The sequence below is a fragment of the Scomber scombrus genome, chromosome 5 (assembly GCF_963691925.1).
Source record: "Scomber scombrus chromosome 5, fScoSco1.1, whole genome shotgun sequence".
NCBI classification, from domain to species: Eukaryota; Metazoa; Chordata; class Actinopteri; order Scombriformes; family Scombridae; genus Scomber; species Scomber scombrus.
In genome coordinates this window covers 16179001-16198485 of record NC_084974.1, presented here as the reverse complement: position 1 = coordinate 16198485, position 19485 = coordinate 16179001, and the positions used below count along the sequence as shown (strand labels likewise).

Here is a 19485-nt window from a genome sequence, read left to right as displayed (position 1 = left end):
TTTCTGCTACAGATTTTTTAGTATGCCTGTAGCACATTTAGTATCACTGTACCTCTCAGCTTCTTGTTCTCACACCTTGCCTTATCTTGTCTCTTCCCTATGCTTCACAAGCAGCAGGACCCCTTTTATTTAACCTCAGTTCATTTCAAAGCTACACATCCAATCTCATAACTCTTATCACACAGACCAGCTCATCTGTACTCTGTCTGACAACACTCTCATCTCCCAGCCGTGTCGGTGTATTTGCAAAACTGCGTCATCTGATATCTGTTAAATTTGAAACAGCATCAGCTTAACCTTTTCTATATGTACATATATTGAATGAGAAACATGGAATAAAAATGAATTTTTTGTCCAAAACTGACCAAGCCAAACCACCTTTAGACATCTTCCTCTCTGTCGGGGGTTATACTGCTTGATCTGATTATTGTGACCCCCATTGTATGAAATGAAAGACGTAAGTTTGTGGATGTCAGCCAGTAAACCGATCGTTCAAGTTGATCGATGAAAGCCCCAAGAAGCGGCAGAAAATCAACAAGAAGCCAGACAGGACTGGCTGCAGAGATATTGATCATAAACCTTATGACAGCCAAAATATGACAGGCCTGCGCTCTGTCTCATATGCCCTCTCCCAGTTGTTCTTCCAGTCCCATCTAATCCTTGCACATCTTATATACAGTACCAGTCTAAAATTATTGTTACTGGCAGAAGTCCAAGCCATTGCATGGCTTACTTTAGGAATAACTTTAGAGTAACCTATTGAGTTTAAAATGATTTCTTCCTGTTCATTGCTATGCTTACACCATCTATACAGTAACAGAGTGAGAAGAATGTATTTCATTTTGTTTTTACTTGTCCATACAAGTATTAGATCAGGGCTTATAACTGGCTTTAACACCCTTGCATGTATGCCTGACATCATGATGAAAGTGAAATCATTTCATGGTGTAAGAGGCAGAAGCAACTCCAGAGGCGACTGTAAACATATTGCCTCAAAGACACACATGGCAGTCTCATTTTAAATGACTTTCACTGTCAAAAGCAGCCACGCCCCAGGTCATCTTAATTTCTGATAGCCTATCATTCATGCAGTATAGCGTTATGTGTTTCCATCTTGGCAGTATTGTTACGGACAGAGGCACTGTAAGATGTGGACATACAGTATGAACACAACAAAATGGATGGTCACTAGTGGATCATCCGATTCAAATGTCTCACTTATATTCCATTGCTTTTCTTAACTTATGTTTTGCTTTTTTGTTAATCTTATTTCTTTTGTTACTGTGTTTTTTGTGAGCCACTTTGATACTATGTGCTATAAGCTATGTATTTATTCCAAAGTACTTTGTAACTTCTGTTTGAAAAGTGCTATGTACATAACCTTTGTTTTACACATACAATTAGTGTCGACAATGTCAGACTTCTTACCAGCTGCATTTTGGGGAACAGAAAGCAACTGAAACCTGAAAAAGAAAAGACACTTAGACAGAATATAAAACAACACTCAGTGGTTACATGGGCTGTATATTTACTGTTATGCAAAATGAAGATAACTTCTAAATTCATCCTGCATCACTAGGAAAACAGGTTGGCACTTAAACACATTCCTTGAGTAAACATAATCATCTATAAAAAGATTACATTTGTCATCCCAATTTCACCCATTTATGGCTAGGTACAGTGGAAATGTTATTTAAGTCTCTGATAGCTTCCTGCATCAAGCGAATAAAACTGTTATTACTCTGTTTGATTATAAATGTGTGTGTGTGTGTGTGTGTGTGTGTGTGTGTGTGTGTGTGTGTGTGTGTGTGTGTGTGTGTGTGTGTGTGTGTGTGTGTGTGTAAGTGCATGCTTTCTCTCTTTGGTTGGGATGATCTTTGGTTGGCAAATACTAACAACCACACACACACACACACACACACACACACACACACACACACACACACACACACACACACACACACACACACACACACACACACACACACACACACACACTTGTTTACATTTGCACATGCATCAACAGCCTGAATCCTGTGACTAGTATTTTGACTGTCGGTGTGATGAGAGCTATATCCTCCTGAGCTGCATAGTGTTTGGTCTGAGTCAAAAGTACCTTGTAGGAGGTGTTGTATACACACACATTTCCTATGTTTTATTTCAAAGAGTTTAAGTGAAAAAGAAGCCATTACAGCCTGGTTATTACCATATAAGTGCAATAACACCCCATGAGTACTCTGGAGTTGGTTTGGGCGGTAGGGTGATGCATGACTGGAGCAAGTAAACACATGTTAACATGCAAGTGCAACAGTGTGGTGTTGTAACCAAGAGCACGTGAACAAAATATTTTTCTAACATGTTTACTTAGCTGGAAAACATGTACCTGGTTGTGAGGGTGCTATGTTGTGTACAAACACACACTGGTCCTCCGTTATACACGACTCTAGGAAAGCTTTACACAGCCTCAATAATGGATACAATTTTCCTCCAAGTACTGCTTATTGCAAAAATCACTATGCAGAAGTGTAATGTCGTTATGATGTAAATATCAGAAGTGCATGATTCACAAATAATGCAGCAGGGAATTTGTGTTTATAGGAGTTTATAATGCCTCGTTTTTTACAGTGTCAATGGAGTCACCTGAATTTGCAGCATTGCCACTCATCACTGTGATCATGCTGTCCCATGATTGTTTGAATCATGAGTTACTCACCAAGAACCACATGCTGACATTTTGATTGCTTTCGTTTTTTGTGTAGTTAGCGGTAGGTTTTAGCTCAAGCAGATGGGGCCCCTGTGATAGATGGGGCTGCACCATCACTGTAAATCTCAAAGAACAAAGCTCAGTGTTTTGGTTTAGCTGCCCTGACTGTGATTACCCTCTGGACCCCCTGCCACCAACAGTGTCCCCATGAAACACACACATACAAACTTTGTAACTGCCATTACTGTGCACTTTGCAGGAATCCCATTTGTTCTCTTCTCAACACTAGAAATGAAATGCTGTGAAGAAAACTTTTTTTCTGTATTCAGAATAAAGCGAGGAGAATGTGAGCGAAAAGGGGTGAAAGGTGACTGAAAAGGGAGGGAGGAGATACTGGCAAGCATCCCAACCTTCTACAAGTCAACCTTTTACACTCAAGCTCAACAGCACTGACATTGCCTTAAGATTTGGCGCTGGCTGTATCTAACCTTTCTTTCATCTTACCGTGTGTACACACAGCAGAGACAATGGCGTGTTTTTCTGAACATGACAAAAGACTATAACTGTATCATAAGCTATTTATTTGCCAGAAAAATAACTTTTAGTTGTACATCTGTCCCACAAATAGACAGATGTACATATGTATTAATACCCCTGTGGTACACTTGCATGACACAGTGGCTGCTTTCAACAAAGAAACAATAACCAGCACCCAACAAAAGGAAATTACGACTAAAACAACCACCTACTCGAATAAGGTCTCCATTGCCTTCTGGCTTTCCAACATCTAACACACAAACACACGTGCATACACACAAACACACATATTTGCCAAGGCCAGCTATGCAGTTTAAACCTCAAAGCCAGGAAATCAAAAGCTGTTTGTATTCATGGGCCTTGTTTGGAGGAAGAAAGTTGGTCAGTTTCTGTGCCCACAGCACCATGCAACCCTTGGGTCCTGGCGACAGCCTCTCACCCCTGTCTGCATCAATAACCTCACGCCATTGTGACAGACACAAAAGCCGTTTTAGTATAAGCCAGAAGAAAAAGGTGCCACTCTTTATTCCTCCCTCGTCCTCTCACTTCCTCCTGGCTGTGTTGAAAAAGAAAGTCAACAGCAGTGTGGAGAAAGAGGAGGGGAAGTAGCAAGACAGAACTCACTGTCATAGTGTGTACACACTTAAGTTGGAACAGCTGGTATGACATAAATGCTATCAAGGATATAAAATTAGCCACCATCTGAAAATAATTATTATAACATATTCTTGCTTGTTTTAAATATAAAAATTTATTGACAAAGATACAAGTGGCCCCAGATATTCTGTACAGGTGATTCACTTCCTTTCTTCACAATAGTCAGCCATGTTACAGATTTACAAAGGTATATTAGTACAGACATCAAACATCTACATAATCCAGGGTAAAATATACCAAGAGAGCGCCACAATCATTTCTCCAGAATGATTACAACAGATACAAAACAGAAATGGTTATCTGTCAACACACGGGTACAGTGCAGTATTTACTTTGAGGTATCTCATACAAACAAGTCTTCAATATGTTGATGGAGTCACAAAGCAGGTGATTGAGTGTGTATGTGTGCTCTGCTCATTAAAAGCTATTATTCCCTATGTTGTACGTGTGTAGTTAGAACCAGCTGTGGTAAATCAATGTTTCACTGATAGTATTTTGATATTTGACTCATACACTAAAAAGGTCTCAATTAATGATATTGATTTGAACAAAACAGTTAACAACACAAACTAATCTGGAACGTCACAACATCCTGTACAGTGCACCTTTCATTTATTGTAATATCATATATACAAAATACTGTTGAGTATTATCTTCTGTTTTTTTCTCTGTGGTGAACAGATTAACAAGTCGAGAAAGATTGTGGTAACAGAGCCGTTGCAGACCTCAAACACAAAGCTGTCAATATGAAAAATTGTTTGACCACATCCCCTCCCCAGTCAGTTATATATGGAGCAAGAAACGAGGAATGATAGGTATCCCTCTGAGCAGAGAGTCCCCCGGTCATAGTGCATTACAATGTCTGTGCGGCACATCCATGCTTCAATCTCAGGTTCAGTGCATTTACTTTTTTCCTCTAAAAGTCATTGCAGGTACACTTCCTTAACCACAGGCTCTCACCTGCTTAATAGCTATTGATTAAGCATAAGCTCAGTGGCTGCAGAAGGTGCTATCCATTCTCAGTCCTATTTTTCCTGAAGAAATTGATGAACAGGACATTATTGCGTGTAGGGAAACCTTTTTCCCCCCAGCTTGGCTAATCGTAATGTTCATTTTGTCCAAAGTGTAAACAACACAAACTACTCAGTAACAATGAAGAGTGATGGCTCTAACATTTATGGTACTATACATGTACAGTACAATACAGTATAATTGTTTATCAATATCGACGGGCTGCAAGCGACTGATGGTTATCACAGGGTTAAATGAAGTTTTATCCTACAGTTCCATAAACCATCATCCCATCAGAATTTACACACAGCCTTCAGTCCACACAGTGCATCTATTCATTCAATCCTAGGTCATAGGCTTTTACTTATTCAATCCCAGGTCCATTGTGGCTTCTAGTACTACTTCCCAAATCCACAGCCATGACTAAGCACACAGAGGCCATGTTACATCCTCCGTTCCCCATTCTCCACATACTCAGCCAGGCTGTTGAGCGCTGTCTCCTCACTCTTGGACTGAAGGACATTGTCCCCCTTCCTGGAGGGCTTTTTAGTGGCCCGTGACAGCTTCCTCCTGAAGGTATCTCCAGCCAGGAAATAAAGAATAGGATCCACACAGCTGTTGAGGCTGGCCAGCCCCCGCGTCACCTGGTAGGTGGCGTAGACGCGGTTATTAAAATCGCACATGTCAGGGCTCTGGAAGTACAGCCTGGCCCTCATGTTGAGGTTCTTCATCACGTGGAAAGGCAGGTAGGAGACAGCGAAGACTGCGAGCACAATGATAACCAGGTGAATTGATTTCTGCCGCAGGGGTGCGTTGTTCATATCATTGCAGATTAATGCTTTGACAATCATGCCATAGCAGCAAAATATGATAATAAAAGGGATGCAGAACCCAAACACAGTCAAAGTCATGCTGTAGATAAAATAACCTGGTAACTCATCCTCAGTAGTGGTGTCATAACAAGTGGTTGCATTGCGCTTCAAGCCGGTCCTCGAATAATAAAGGATGGGGGAGATGCCCACAACGACCACCGCCCACACCAGCGCGCTGGTAATAACTGCATTTTTCTTCTTCAGTCGACCCAGAGACTTGAGCGGGTGCACCACCCCGGTGTACCTGTGAACACTTATGCAGGTCAGAAACAAAATGCTCCCATACAGATTCACATGGAAAATGAATCGCTGCAGTCTGCACAGAACGTCACCGAATATCCAGTCGGTTTTGTTGAAATAGTAGAAGATGAGGAAGGGCAAAGACAGGACGTAGCAGAAGTCAGCCAGAGCCAGGTTAAACATGTAGACAGAGATGCTGCTCCAGGGTCTCATGTGGCACACAAACATCCATATGGCCAGGCTGTTGCCCACCAGCCCTGTGATGAAGACCATGATGTAGACAGTGGGCAGGTAGTAGAACTGAAAACCTGTTTTGGTGAGAGAACATCCTCTTGTATGATTGTGTGGATCTGTCACGTTCAGCAGGGAGGTCAAGTTCAGGTCTGTGGTCATGGTGTCAGGGGCAGAGGAACGTCCTTTTACTGCATGAAGAGATATTTGTTGTTAAGGCTTATTTTTAGTATTTAAATGCATTCTTAGACAGAAAATAACACATTCAAATTTCACTGATCTGTTGCTACACGCTACAGTTGTTCAACGTAAATGACATTTGCATTCAAAACCAGTCATGCCCGGACAGGAAACACTAAGTTAATATTGCAGAACGCCTACGCACAGTCCAACAAATACTACATAGACAGAGGAATGATAAACGCATTACAACACTCACCGCTGAGATACACTTGTATTCCACATTCCTGTAATCTTCACTGTTGCAAAGATTTCAGTCAACACACGGACGGGGTGTTAGGAGCTGTCAGGTGTTTTCATTCAGCCTTCTAGGAGTGTTGGAAATTGTTTAAAAGTTGCGATCCTTCGGGTTTACTGTGACACTTCAAGGTGGAAAAAGTCTCCCGTCGGTTCGTCATGCGGAGAAACGATTTTCCCACAACAGCGGCGGTGGGACGCAACAGAGACAGCTGCAGGCTCTGGCATGAAGAGCAGGAATTGGAGGAGGCTCTTGCACTACGGAGAGGGGAGGTGCGCAACACACAAAACCACTGAGCTGCTTCCCATTTCTAAACGCGCTCTTTTTATTCCTTCTTCCTCCCTTGTGAGACCTGACCTGGGATATGACTATAGGAAGGTACGGATCCCAAATAATACAAAAATGATATCCGGGGATCCAGATTTCAGCTTTTAAGATTTGCGCAATTTAATAGTTTACTTTATTAGATGCAGATATTTACCATAATAGCATTGCTGTTTCAATTGGAAATGGAAGGATTAGATGAAGTATTAGGCTACATGTCATTTGGACATTACGTGATTTGAAAATTTTGTGGGCAGTGTGTTGAGAGGGAAATCATATATAATCATTTAAATGGCAAGTAGGCAGAGCCATAATGGACAATAATCATATGTCATGGTAATGACTATGTCGTTGCAGTTCACATTGTGCTTGATTCCTCCACACTGACTGTCAATCAAGAGGAGTCAGGGGCCAATAAAAATATTAAAGCTAAAATAAATCAAAAAGAAAAAGGAGAAGTCTTGGCAGGGAGCATAAAAACAATGAATTGCTGTTTTCTACATCAAGATGGTCATTTTGTGCCTCCTAAAAAGGCTGAGACAGACAGCTGGATATGTGCACCACACAGCCAAGGACAAAGAACACACTGGCAGACACAGGAGACAGAGGGAGGATGGTGGAGAATAGAGAAGGGATTGGTGCTGTGGAGTGAGAGAGGCAAAGGTTAAGTTAATTAAGCTGTGATGCCAAATATCTTAAAAATGGCATTAAGTGGAGAGAGCCAAGGTTGTAGCAATAATCTAATGGATGTTATTAATGAGACAGAAAATAAATGTCCACCATAAACTTGGTAGATGTAAATTATGGTCCATCAGAAGATATTGCGTGAGTTGCAGATATAGTTTCTATGTAGTCATGATGTGAAATGTTTTCAAGAAAGCATAAGTGCACAAATTCATTAGAATTTCTAAAAAAGAGACCAAAACAAACACTATTTCCTTCATCCCATCCAAACACCACTTAGCAACAAGTAGTAAGTATGAAGAAATACAACAAGACATAAACATTAACAAAGCACGACATATTAAGCAATTAAACAAATACCACAAAAAAAGATACTTAGTGAGCTTAATAAACTATTGCTGGCCACTCACAACCAAAAGACTTTGCTAAGCGGAGACCATTTTTTCACAAGCTCATCTGAGGTTCCTTGTAATATGTTGAATAATGTCTCATAAGGAAGAAAGCATTTTTGATGTGAAACTAAATCAATGTAACCAGGTAAAGACAGGACACATCTCTAGTCTCTAGGGAATAAGACAATTCCCAGTTATCCAGCTAACATGCTGTGTAAGAGGCTATACCTCAACACCGAGTTGCTTATAACATTAGTGTCAACTCAACTGTATAATTGCACTTTTCACATAATTTCAAATTATTAAGTGTGAGATATACAGTATTACTGTAATGGAAAACTATTCAACTTAAAGTGAGAGGTCTTAATTAGAGTCACAGTGCATCTGTGCTTTACTGCATGATAGAAAGAAGAATATCTTAGAGAAATTATGTACGAATGGATGAGCATTTTGAACGGATTTAACCTCATTACGCTACACCACTCTAATAGGTGTGGAGGTTGAAATGATTGTAAAGATTCTCAGCGACTAATTAGAGTATCTCTGTTTAGGAAACTGGCAACAAGGCAACATTAACATTTAATTACTTCATATATTAATGATATTTAACAATATACATCTGCCAAAACACACAGGAAGATGGAATTTGTCTCTTGCAATTTATCCTGTCTGTGCAGCATGTAAGTGTGCAGCTGTTGGCAGCAAGGCCAAGACTTCAATTAAAACAGACATCTTCAGGCATTTTGACTGTGCAAACTCATTCCTTAAAATACTGCAGTGGAGCCAGTTTGGCATGTGAAGAGTAAGCAAATGTTACTCTTCTCTGTCAAACCTGCCCTGCATGTTGTTGTATAAGACAGAAGTTCCTTTAAAGGCAAGGATGCAAAATTTAAACTCTCAATGCAGGATGAGCAAAGTTAAGACATGCTCTCTGCACCTGCCATTACATTTTCTGCCAAGGACCCTATCCTATTTGGCTCTGACCTCCATTTTCTACCCTAGAGGCTGACAGGGACAGAGAACTATTAGGCATGGCTGGACATGCACTGTAAGATGAAATTAAATGTTTTAAGCTCCAACACTGGTGAGGTCAGTGTACCTGCGAGCAGTGTACCTAAGAGCTGCTTTGTGATTTAATGTTTTCAACACGTTTTTAACATTTTTAAGATGGTTTGCACAACATTTCGTTATTTGAAAAATCCATGAATTACAAACAATGATGCATTAGTTATAGTTAGGTGGTGTTTCTAAGCGTAAGGCATAATGGAGTTGAAAGCAGCCTGAAAAAGTCTAGATATTTTTACTCAAAACCACAGATGTAATGTTCTTTCCTTTCTTCCCATTACCTTTATGTATGTTCTTATCACTACTGTTCCCTGTCCCCTCTATTGAATAGAGGCAAATGCACATTGGTTGGCAGGTGAATAAAAGAGTGAATGGAAAAGAAAGTAGTAACTCGCGCACATACTGTCCTGTCTGCATTAAGCTGATTGAAAATGCATTGCTTTGCTCATGGAACTTTGTCAGTCATTAAACTTACATTACAAAAATAGCATTATCTTTACAGGCCAGGGCTGCAACAACCAATTAAAATCAAAACACCTGAGACAATTATACCTTAAAACAATTGACACAATACATACATAAAAGCAATGTATCATAAGAGCCACATACAATAGAAACCTGGAAACAGAAAGTCCTGGACTGTTAATTCAAAATAGTTGATCTATAAATAAGACACTTCAAGGTCAATTTAGTTGTCATAGTTTTTAAGCATATCAGTTTGGATGGAGTTTGCCCTGTTGGCATGGAATAAATATAAACAATTAAAAAATGTTTTAAAAGAAGGTTTGTACAAGTAACTAATAACACTATAAACCAAAGTCATACAAACAATTCAATATTTCAAAAGTCTGCAAATGAAGACATATAAAGAAACAACAGAGTCAATGTTGGATTCATTAAAATGCAAAAACACCCTGTAACAGTGCTGCATGTTGAAAATTATGTATGGATAAACCTGGCCCGACTCTCAGTTACTCTGCTGTCACAGCTTTTGGTGAGTCAGGTGTTCCCAGTCAGAACCAATCCATGTCTGCAAGAGCAGTGTTACCCTGTACATGCTTCCAGGTGTGGAGTTAGATAAGGACACAGTTGAAATTACCTTCTGCAGCTCGCATCCCCTCACTCAGGGTAGGACTGGAAGGCAGCGTATGGATCACTGCCTTCCAGTCCAAAACATCCTAGCTGCTGCCTCATTTGGTCTCAAGTGTGCGAAAAGCAAAGTGAATGCATAGAGGAGCATGACATTATTACAGACACTTTAAAACACTGAAACATGTCATGACTTGTGATTTACAAGTGAAATGGTTTACAACACATTGTTAACTCAAACAAGCCCATTGAGTCTGGTTGTTTCTCAGCTGCACAAGCGGATTTAGACCCACTGCAGAAATCCCTTAAAGTGATAGGATGTGATAACACTTCTCTTCATGTCCTAGATGTAATCATAATGACAAGTTTAAGGCACAGAAGAGAAAATCTATTTGTCTCAGGCCTTGACCTGTATTTCTTTACATGCCGCTTCACTGGCTCCTCTGACAACCCAATCACCATCTGAGTCAGGAAAGCTAACAGTGTTTCCTGCTTGTGTCATTCTCATTAGCTGTAGTCGAACCAAGTCTCTAAGCGATGAAATTGAGACACTAACTGGCATTAGCATTCTTCATGTGTCTCTGTCATTAGGGAAATCTAATTTGACAAGTTAGTGGATTTGTGGAAAAATTGTGTTTCCTCTTTGCTGTTAAAATCCTCAGTATCTTTTAAGCTCCTATTTCTTCATTCATGCATTTATTTTCTTTGTCTCTCTTTGTGCCTATCTCTCTTTCACTCTTTCCCTGTCTCTTTCTATTTATATATATATTTTTCCCATTTAATTCAATGGCTTCTTTATGTTGCTTCATCCAATTCCAGACTCATCGTATTCCCATAAGAAGACCACCACACACAACGCATGCGTGATTCCGATGAACATCTCTGCTGGTATTGATCTTTCTTATCAGCCGTCCACCAGACTGGGCTGGAATATAATTAATTCTACTTTTGCCTCTCTTTTTCTGTCACTCTGCATCATTCCACACTCTTCTGCTTGCTCTTTCATGTTCCTCTCCCTTGCATTCATCCTTATATGCTTCAGATGAACGTCCACAGTCCCTGTTCCCTTCACTGAATGAACGCCTGAAGAGGTGAGCCGACTTGAATGTAGAATGAGAGTTTTACCCTGATTGGAACTCTCAACTACCTGCCTGTATATTCCTGTGCTTGTTCTGTGTTTTCAGCCTAAACACCCATTACAACTTGCCTCTATTTTGCCAGCCACTTGTTTTGAGAGTTCAGGAGTACTGAAACATTTAACTTAATTTCCAGTAATAGCATGTCTGATAGCCTGGCTGACTCTTTCCCTGTGGGACTGTAATGACACTGCTTGGCTCACTTAGCAATGAACTCACTACCAAACATAGTTAGATCACAGTGCGTCAGCTGTCAAAAATGTTAATGTTGTGTTTGTAGTAGAGAGTAGGGCTTGTGTTCACAGTGCTGACATTTTGTAATCTTGCATATTTGAAATCAAAGCATAATATTTATGATATGTATATTGCAACTCAGATAACGTGCTCAAGTTAATGTGAGTCCTGAAGGGTGTCTGACATTTAAAAGATACACAAAAAAAAATACACCGTGTAAAGCTGCAGACTGACTAAACAAGGGCTTTCAGTGATGATCTGTTTAATCCATGTGAATATAAACTCAGTCTACAGTTCATGTCTTTTTTCCAAACAGTCTACACTGTATAACTGTATAAAAACTACAATTTTTATTTCATGCCTGGACTCGTGTGTTTATACTCAATGAACTTCACAAGAAATCTGACATCTTCCATCATTCGTTTCATGTGAGTATGTTTATAATAACGGAAAGAAACTTCTTTGAAGCTGCTGCAGTATAACTTTATGCTAACAATGGAACAAATTATTTTGAATTAACAGCTGATCTGCAGCTATACAGAGCGCTCTAACATCTTTCAGCTTATTGATTTGTTTTTCTGGCCAGGCACTTTACTGTTTTAGTTCATTCTTCTGCATGTTAGGTTCTTTTGTGGTCTGTTATCTGATTTATCAACATAAATTAAAACATCTTTTTCACCCAACTATGCAATAAGATGTTTATTTTATTGACAACATAGCTTTGGTAAAAAGCCCATGTCATGAAACAAACAAAACTGGACTGTGCAGTGTAATAGTGTAACTAACTTAATGAGTCTCCACTTTGCACTTGGTGTTTTGGAGCATGCTTTGAATTACCTCACTTATCACTTATGTTGCTGTTGATTATAACACATTGTTATAAACTCATAAAACAAACACATTCCAAGCTGTCAGTGTGACTGGGTGATCCATGTGCTGTGTGGGAGAAATTATCTAATGGGTCCCGCGATAAAAATAGTGCTCAGTGTTTGTCAGACTGCTGCAGAAGAATGTCTCATGATCTTACAGATCAGTCTTTCGCAAGGTAGTCACAATGTGATCTCAAGGAACTGATGTCAGTGTACACAACACAACATAGTAAAGGAATACAAAATTACAGACGCTGAGAAGTTCTTTGGTGATAAAATGCAAAAGGTAAATAGGACCTAGATATGCCGATGGATTCAAACACAACCCCAAATCGATGCTAATATTGCTCTGTAGGCTATCTGTTGAATGTGTTAATAGAGAACTGTTTGCTAACTTGTTTGACTGTATCAACATACTACAATAGGTTATACTATATTCCATATATTACAGCATATTTCCACTGCGACCAAGTGGGCAAAAAATCAATGAGAGGCATATAGAGTTTGATGTACAGCATATTCTCCGAGTGACCTTGACAAATTTTCAGTGACATTTGTAACTCATCTAAAAGTAGCAATATCCCCCTGCTCTCCCGATATGATTACCAGAGAACTAGCTTCCACACAGAACAGACCTTAAAAGAAAGGTCAGTTAAGTCAGGTGCCCTCTTTAGTTTTCAGTAAACAGCTCAGGTGTGTTCCCACACATACATACACAAAAAGGTCAGCTGCTCCCCAGGGTTCCTCTGACTGCAACTGTGATCAACAGGCTAAACCGTATGACCAACCCCACATGCACCTCCTCCCCTTCTTTTCATCTTTCCCCTCTCTGCACATTCGTATCACTCCATCTGCATTTTACTCAAATCCGATATCTGTCATTCTTAACCAAATGGCGAGGTATCTTTTACTTTTGCTGTTCCACATTAAGCAACTGACTTTTCTATAATGTGATCAATGCTGCTGAATGTCACAGAGGCTTTCTATCAAGCAGAGAGAAGGTCAGTGTATCTGCTCTGTGTAAATACCACAGTAATGCGGTTCCTGGGCCACCATTCTGCCAGACCTTTTACAGTGGAGGGAGTCAAAGTGTGGCTGATATTTGTGCATTTTTGCAAGTAGACTGTGATGTGAATACAATAGTTGTTTTAGATAGTTGTTTCCAGCCACGTAAATGAGTGAAGTGGTGTAAACTAATCACATCCTGTTAAACATTGCTATTATGTTTTTCTGCCAAAATGGGACCAGAATATATCAAACTAAAACCACCACTTCAAACCCAAGATTGGAGATTTGCCATCATATTTCTCACACTCATTTTAGTCTCCTTTTAAATAATTTGTTTGTAAAATGTACTGATTCAGCTTTTCCAGGGAAAAACGCTAACAATATCCGCTGACCTTAATTTCTAACAGTCCAAGCAGTTTGGTCACATTCAACCCAGTCTCATCCTGCCTTCCAAAAGATTTAATGCATTTCTTGTTTATTTTCCTGCATCTTTCTTCTTCTTTCTCTTCATCCTTATAAAGCCAAAATGAGACCCTTCTGAACCTCAAACAACCAGACCACAGAGTTTATGTTTATGTCATCAAGTCAACACACATTCATTACACAGAGTCAAAAGTGAACAGAAAATGCTTACATGTGCACACAACATTTCATTTTATCGGTTTCTGCTTGCTCTGCTTGGCAATGTTACATGTGAAACAAAATAGACAGGATGTTTACTTACATGAAAGACATTAAGTATCAACATTGTTCAAATTAATTTTTCTGACAAGTACTTTCTCATGCCACCTGCACTAACCCAACACCATCCTGCCTGTCAACTATCTCCTACCAGATTCATTTGAGACTGATTATTGAAAATAAATGTGAATGCCCTTAAGAATGCACAATGGCAGCAGAAGTAGCCTGCATGCAAGTTCAAGTATCAGATAAAAATACCAGACTAAAATCAAAGTAATAAAAAAAGGGGAATGAAAACAAAGTGTCAAAATAGCCCTAAATTCTTTTGCTCCCCACTCCCATTTCTCTGTTTCAAAAATTACAGAGCAGATCTAAGCCATGATGGTGATTGCTGTTTCCAGGCGATGAGAGCGACTTTACTGGCAATTAAGGGAGTGAACTTCCTAATGGAGCGGGTGTCTGAAGTAGATGTAATTAAGGCACAAATGGGTTTGGGGAGAAATATCAATTTGACACATCTTTGAGGAAGCACTAAAAATAGAAGACCAAAATATATGCTGTAGGTAGATAGTGTGATGATTAGCCTTTACACTGATGGCATGAGGATTCTGTCAGAATACATTTGACTGGTGCTATTTTATTAGTTAAATGGATGCTTAAAGAAATCTAAAGCTGTATTACTATTACGAATGATGTTTGGCAAACCGAGATGAGCTGATGATTGATTATTTCATCTGTTTCCCTCAACTTACTCCTCCAAATAACATTATATTACTCATAATTTCATACAAAATCTATATTGCTTTGGGGGTAAGGGGCAATTTTTATTTGTTGGCAAGTTGGAAATGATTTTCATTTGGAGATATGTGAAAGGTAATTTTATATTAAAGAACTCTGCATAAATTACATAACTTAAGCGGTCTTAATTCCCTTCTGAATATGCAAGTACTGACATACAGTTAACAGGGAAGGATGATGAAATGTAGAGTTAACTGTGGCCAGATCCTGTATAAGTTTTTAAGGGATAAGGCTGTCCATATTCTATATTGTCAGCAAATCCATTTTAAAGACCAAAATCATCAATGTGTTTGTCTTCCTCTCAGTACTTTCTGACTTCCTTACTCTGTCTGTTATACTCAGCACCAAGCCTATTCCTACGCATGTTATACAATTAAAACAAATTAAAAAACCTTAGTACTTCCCTAAAACAGTTAGGAGCATTATTTAAACAGGAATAAATAGTGCCTTTGTTGGGTACTATTTTTCAGATGTGGATTAATACACATTTAGTGCTTCAGTATTTACATATATGTGGGACTGGTCTCAAATACTGCCCACCATGTCACTCAACAACCATGTCACTCATGATATACAACAATGTAGCTCACTGATATGTTTTTAATATTTTTAGAAAACAAAAGAGGTCTATGAAGAATCCTAATTAATTTGTAGGATCAGTTCATTGTTGGTTTAGGTCTTTTCATGGAATTTGATGACAAAATGAAAAACAGAATATTTCCATCCTCATCCTTTAAGAACAGATATCAAGCGGAAATTATACTGACTTCTTTATGTTGCAAGCACAATAATAGTAACTAGAGTCAGGCAGGGTGAGGCCAACAAACTTCTCATGTTTTGTTAGGGTATGTTTGTTTTATTAACTACACTATCATTATCTCTCTGTATTCAAAAATGATCTCAAGTTTGCCTGAGGGCTCCAAACTGCCAGATTGAAATCTTATTTTATTTTATTTCATACAGCAAAGAACAGCAATTTCAACTTAGGGTGAAAAAGGCAAGCATGTTTCTAAACTCAATTTGCAACAGTGAAGCTGTAAAAACAGAGGGAAACTAGGCACTTAAACTGATTTATGAGATGCGTTTGGTCAAATGACGAAACATTTCCAAAGTGGAAGGTTTTAAGTGTCAAATGTGAGGAATGCGGATGGATGGATGGATTGAGAGGGAAGCACGGTAGCAGTGTTGTCGTCTAATGGAGAGGGTTCTCTGTTACTCATTTTGTTTTCCCAGAAGCTGGAAACAAGGATGCTGAGATGCTGAGATGCTTAGAGCAAAGTGAAGGTGAAAGAGTAGGGGCTAATGGTGCACATTAGCGTAAAGCTCTTTGTGTGGCCTTAAAGTCAGACTAATGCTGACTCATAAAGACTCAGGCGCTTGGAGAGACATACAGGATGTACATTATCTTTCCAGGAGAGCCCCACATCGATCCACACTCTGCCAAAAAAACATAACAAAATTGGATATTAATCCAATATTGCTTGGATCGCTGCCCTTTTCCCCACAGCATATACTATGTGCTTGTGGTAGTGATGAGTGGAAAGGGAGTTGCAATTGTGTTCATATTGTACAAGTGTCTAAGTGCTTAGGTTAAATATCCTATTTTGTGTGCAGGAAGGCAAATGAGTGAATGAATGGGACCACCTGAATGTATAGTATCTCACAGAACTAACATTATCCTCCGTTCTGTGAACCATAATCAGAATGGCTCTTATTCACTAAATACTTAATGGAATAAATCCTGGTGGTGAAAGACGGCTCTGACAAATGGAGGGAAGGGAGAAAAGAGGGGAGAAAATTACTTTGTCAAACTTTTCCCACTAGGTGACCAGGCCACCGTAAAATTGCTGAACATTCAGAGTGGAAAGTGAATGAGTTTGTGCATTTTATGAGCAATTGGACCACCTGAAAAATAACATGTGTTTGATGTATTTGAGACAATGCATAAAGAGTGAGCAGTAAGTCATTTCTCAGAATGGGATCTACTGTATGGTGTGTAAACTAGCATGTCTAAACATGCCAAGAGGTGTTTAGAGCACATTTGGCTGCCATGATACACAGCTTTGGCAAAAGAAAGAAAGGGAGAGGAAGACAAAAAGAAAGAAAAAAAGATATATGAAAGAATGGCGAGTAGAAGTGGAAATGGCATGATGCAACAAGTTTCTGTGCTTACTCACTCTCTCTCATGCACTATTTCTCTCTCACACACATCCAAATACACCTGCATTTATCATGGATACCAACGATGCAATGTCGTTATTCTTAACATTTTCTCAGGAAATCGCGATCAATTAGCCACGTTCCAAAGTTTAGTTTATATTCTCTTAATTGGCACAGGAGTGTTTTACTGCACATCACTGCGATTGTAGAAAATTAGAAACAATTAATGGTTGTGGTTACACACACGAGAATTGTAATTATGAAATGACATTAAATCACAAGGCAGCTTGCCAATTACAGCAAGTCTTGGTTCGATGCCTGAAACATAAAAGAAAAACATCAACTGCCATGTTATGGAGGTTTTTCATGCGTTGCACTTGAGGGTCTCTCCTTGTCAGAGTGTTATCAATATTCTGCACCCTGACAGGAGAGTAGAGAGAGATGGATGAAGCACAGGAGGGAGGAAGACTTAAAAGGCAGATGAAGTGACAGCACATAGAGAGAAGAGAGATGTGACAACGGGAAGCATTAGTGAGAGAGAGAGAGAGAGAGAGAGAGAGAGAGAGAGAGAGAGAGAGAGAGAGAGAGAGAGAGAGAGAGAGAGAGAGAGAGAGAGAGACCAACGGGTGAATGAATAAAAGAGAAGCAGTTAGTGAGGGTTAGGGAAGGAGACTCTGAATATAGAGCACAAAAAAGAGGGAAAACTGACAAATATGAAAAGAAAAAGGAAGCAACAGTGTGTTACATCTGGGAGAGAAGGGAGCGCCAAGAATGAAACAATCCATCCTTTCTTGTTATTGGAGGCAAAGAAAAGGACAGGAAGGCAGCAGTGCATCATGGGAGTTCTGAAGTATTTAATTGCAGATGAAGAGAAGCAGGCTGAGAGCCAGGTTCAAACTGAGTAGAAAGAGTGAAAAATAATTGAATGTTTAGGTTAAACTTTCAACTGTATCTCACTGTTGAAACTTATGGAGAACTTCCAGGTTCAGTAAGTAAGAAAACTCTTTTCAAAATCACACCAGCCTCCAAACACACATACACAAATACACAACATTTTAAACAGAGGTTCACAACATTTTAAAGAGAGGTTCACTCCATATGTCCAGCTAAGGATGGTATTTTTTTAAACAATATTGCTGTTTGTTTAATATTTTATTTTTTAGTGTTTCAAGTTTATTTAATTTATATAGCATTTTAAAGCACCAAAGTGCATCACAAAGACAGAAATACATGTATACATGAAGACTGTATATGTGCATAACAGATGTTGTAGAAATTAAACAAGATTAAAAAAAAATAGAAACAAGTTTGAACACAATTTAAAACTCAAGAAATCAAATACAAATAAAAACAGGTTAATCACAATTGGAAAAAAGTGGGTCATCTTAAAAGCATCATTCCTGAGCTGAGGACCCGCTGCCAAAGGTGCCGGTTTCCGACCTTTTTTCTCTCCCCACGAAACAGGCACAACCAACATGCCAACATACATGGGAGGATCTCAGGGGTCTGGTGGCGCTTTAAAGGGGACATATCGTTCACATTTCCCCTTCTATATGTATATTCTGAGTCTTTAAAAAAAAGTTCTTATTTATTTTATCCTGGCCCTTTATGCAGCCTGTTTATTCAGTTTTAGCTCCAGTATCTTTAAGGCCCCCATTCCCCCCAATGAACCCACTCTGTTTGGACATAGCTCCCCTCAGAAAACCTATGAATCGCTTCTTTTTCTTGTTCTTTACTTAAAATGGAAAGTTCTTAAATATATTCATTGGTGAGCCAAAATCTAATCCAAAATATGTGAGTTGAAAACACGAACAATGTCTAAAACACGAACAACCTCGAAAACAATCTCTAAAGGACAGACGGCCACCTGCAATTTGACGTGAGTTCAGTGAGGAAGTTGAAGTTATTTTGAAAACCAAGCATTCAGAGCAGGCTAAAGCCTGAGCTTTGAACATTTTACATATGTTGACCTCAAGGTTTGGAGCTTTGACATGTTTAACATAGACATCTGACATCTTAACAGTATATAAATAACAGTAAATGTTGTATGACCACAAGGCTAGCATTCAGCGAAGCCATCTTGGACAATGTGTGAGCACTTCCAAGTCCATATTAACAGGAGATTTTCTTGTTCTTCCTATTTTACCAACATTGCATGAATGCAGCATTTATGTCACCAGCTTGACAGAAAAGGTGTCAAGGGGCTGCAAGGGGCTAGTTCAGACATTTCTGCAATAACAGCAGGATAGAGTGGGCATACCAGTGCAGATGTTTTTTAGACAGCACAGATTACAGCTAAAAAGTTTGAAAATCAA

At 39.2% G+C, this 19485-nt stretch overlaps 1 protein-coding gene across 1 annotated transcript; it reads right to left on the bottom strand.

Annotated features, from left to right (window-relative positions):
- Positions 1-5259: 5259 nt before the first annotated feature.
- On the bottom strand, positions 5260-6949 carry p2ry1 (purinergic receptor P2Y1). Its single transcript, XM_062419476.1, has 2 exons — positions 6692-6949; positions 5260-6443 (listed from the first exon to the last, which is right to left on the bottom strand). Exon 2 carries the CDS (start codon positions 6412-6414, stop codon positions 5353-5355), a length of 1062 nt encoding a protein of 353 aa, XP_062275460.1. The 5' UTR covers positions 6415-6443; positions 6692-6949; the 3' UTR covers positions 5260-5352.
- Between the last annotated feature and the right edge of the window lie 12536 nt (positions 6950-19485).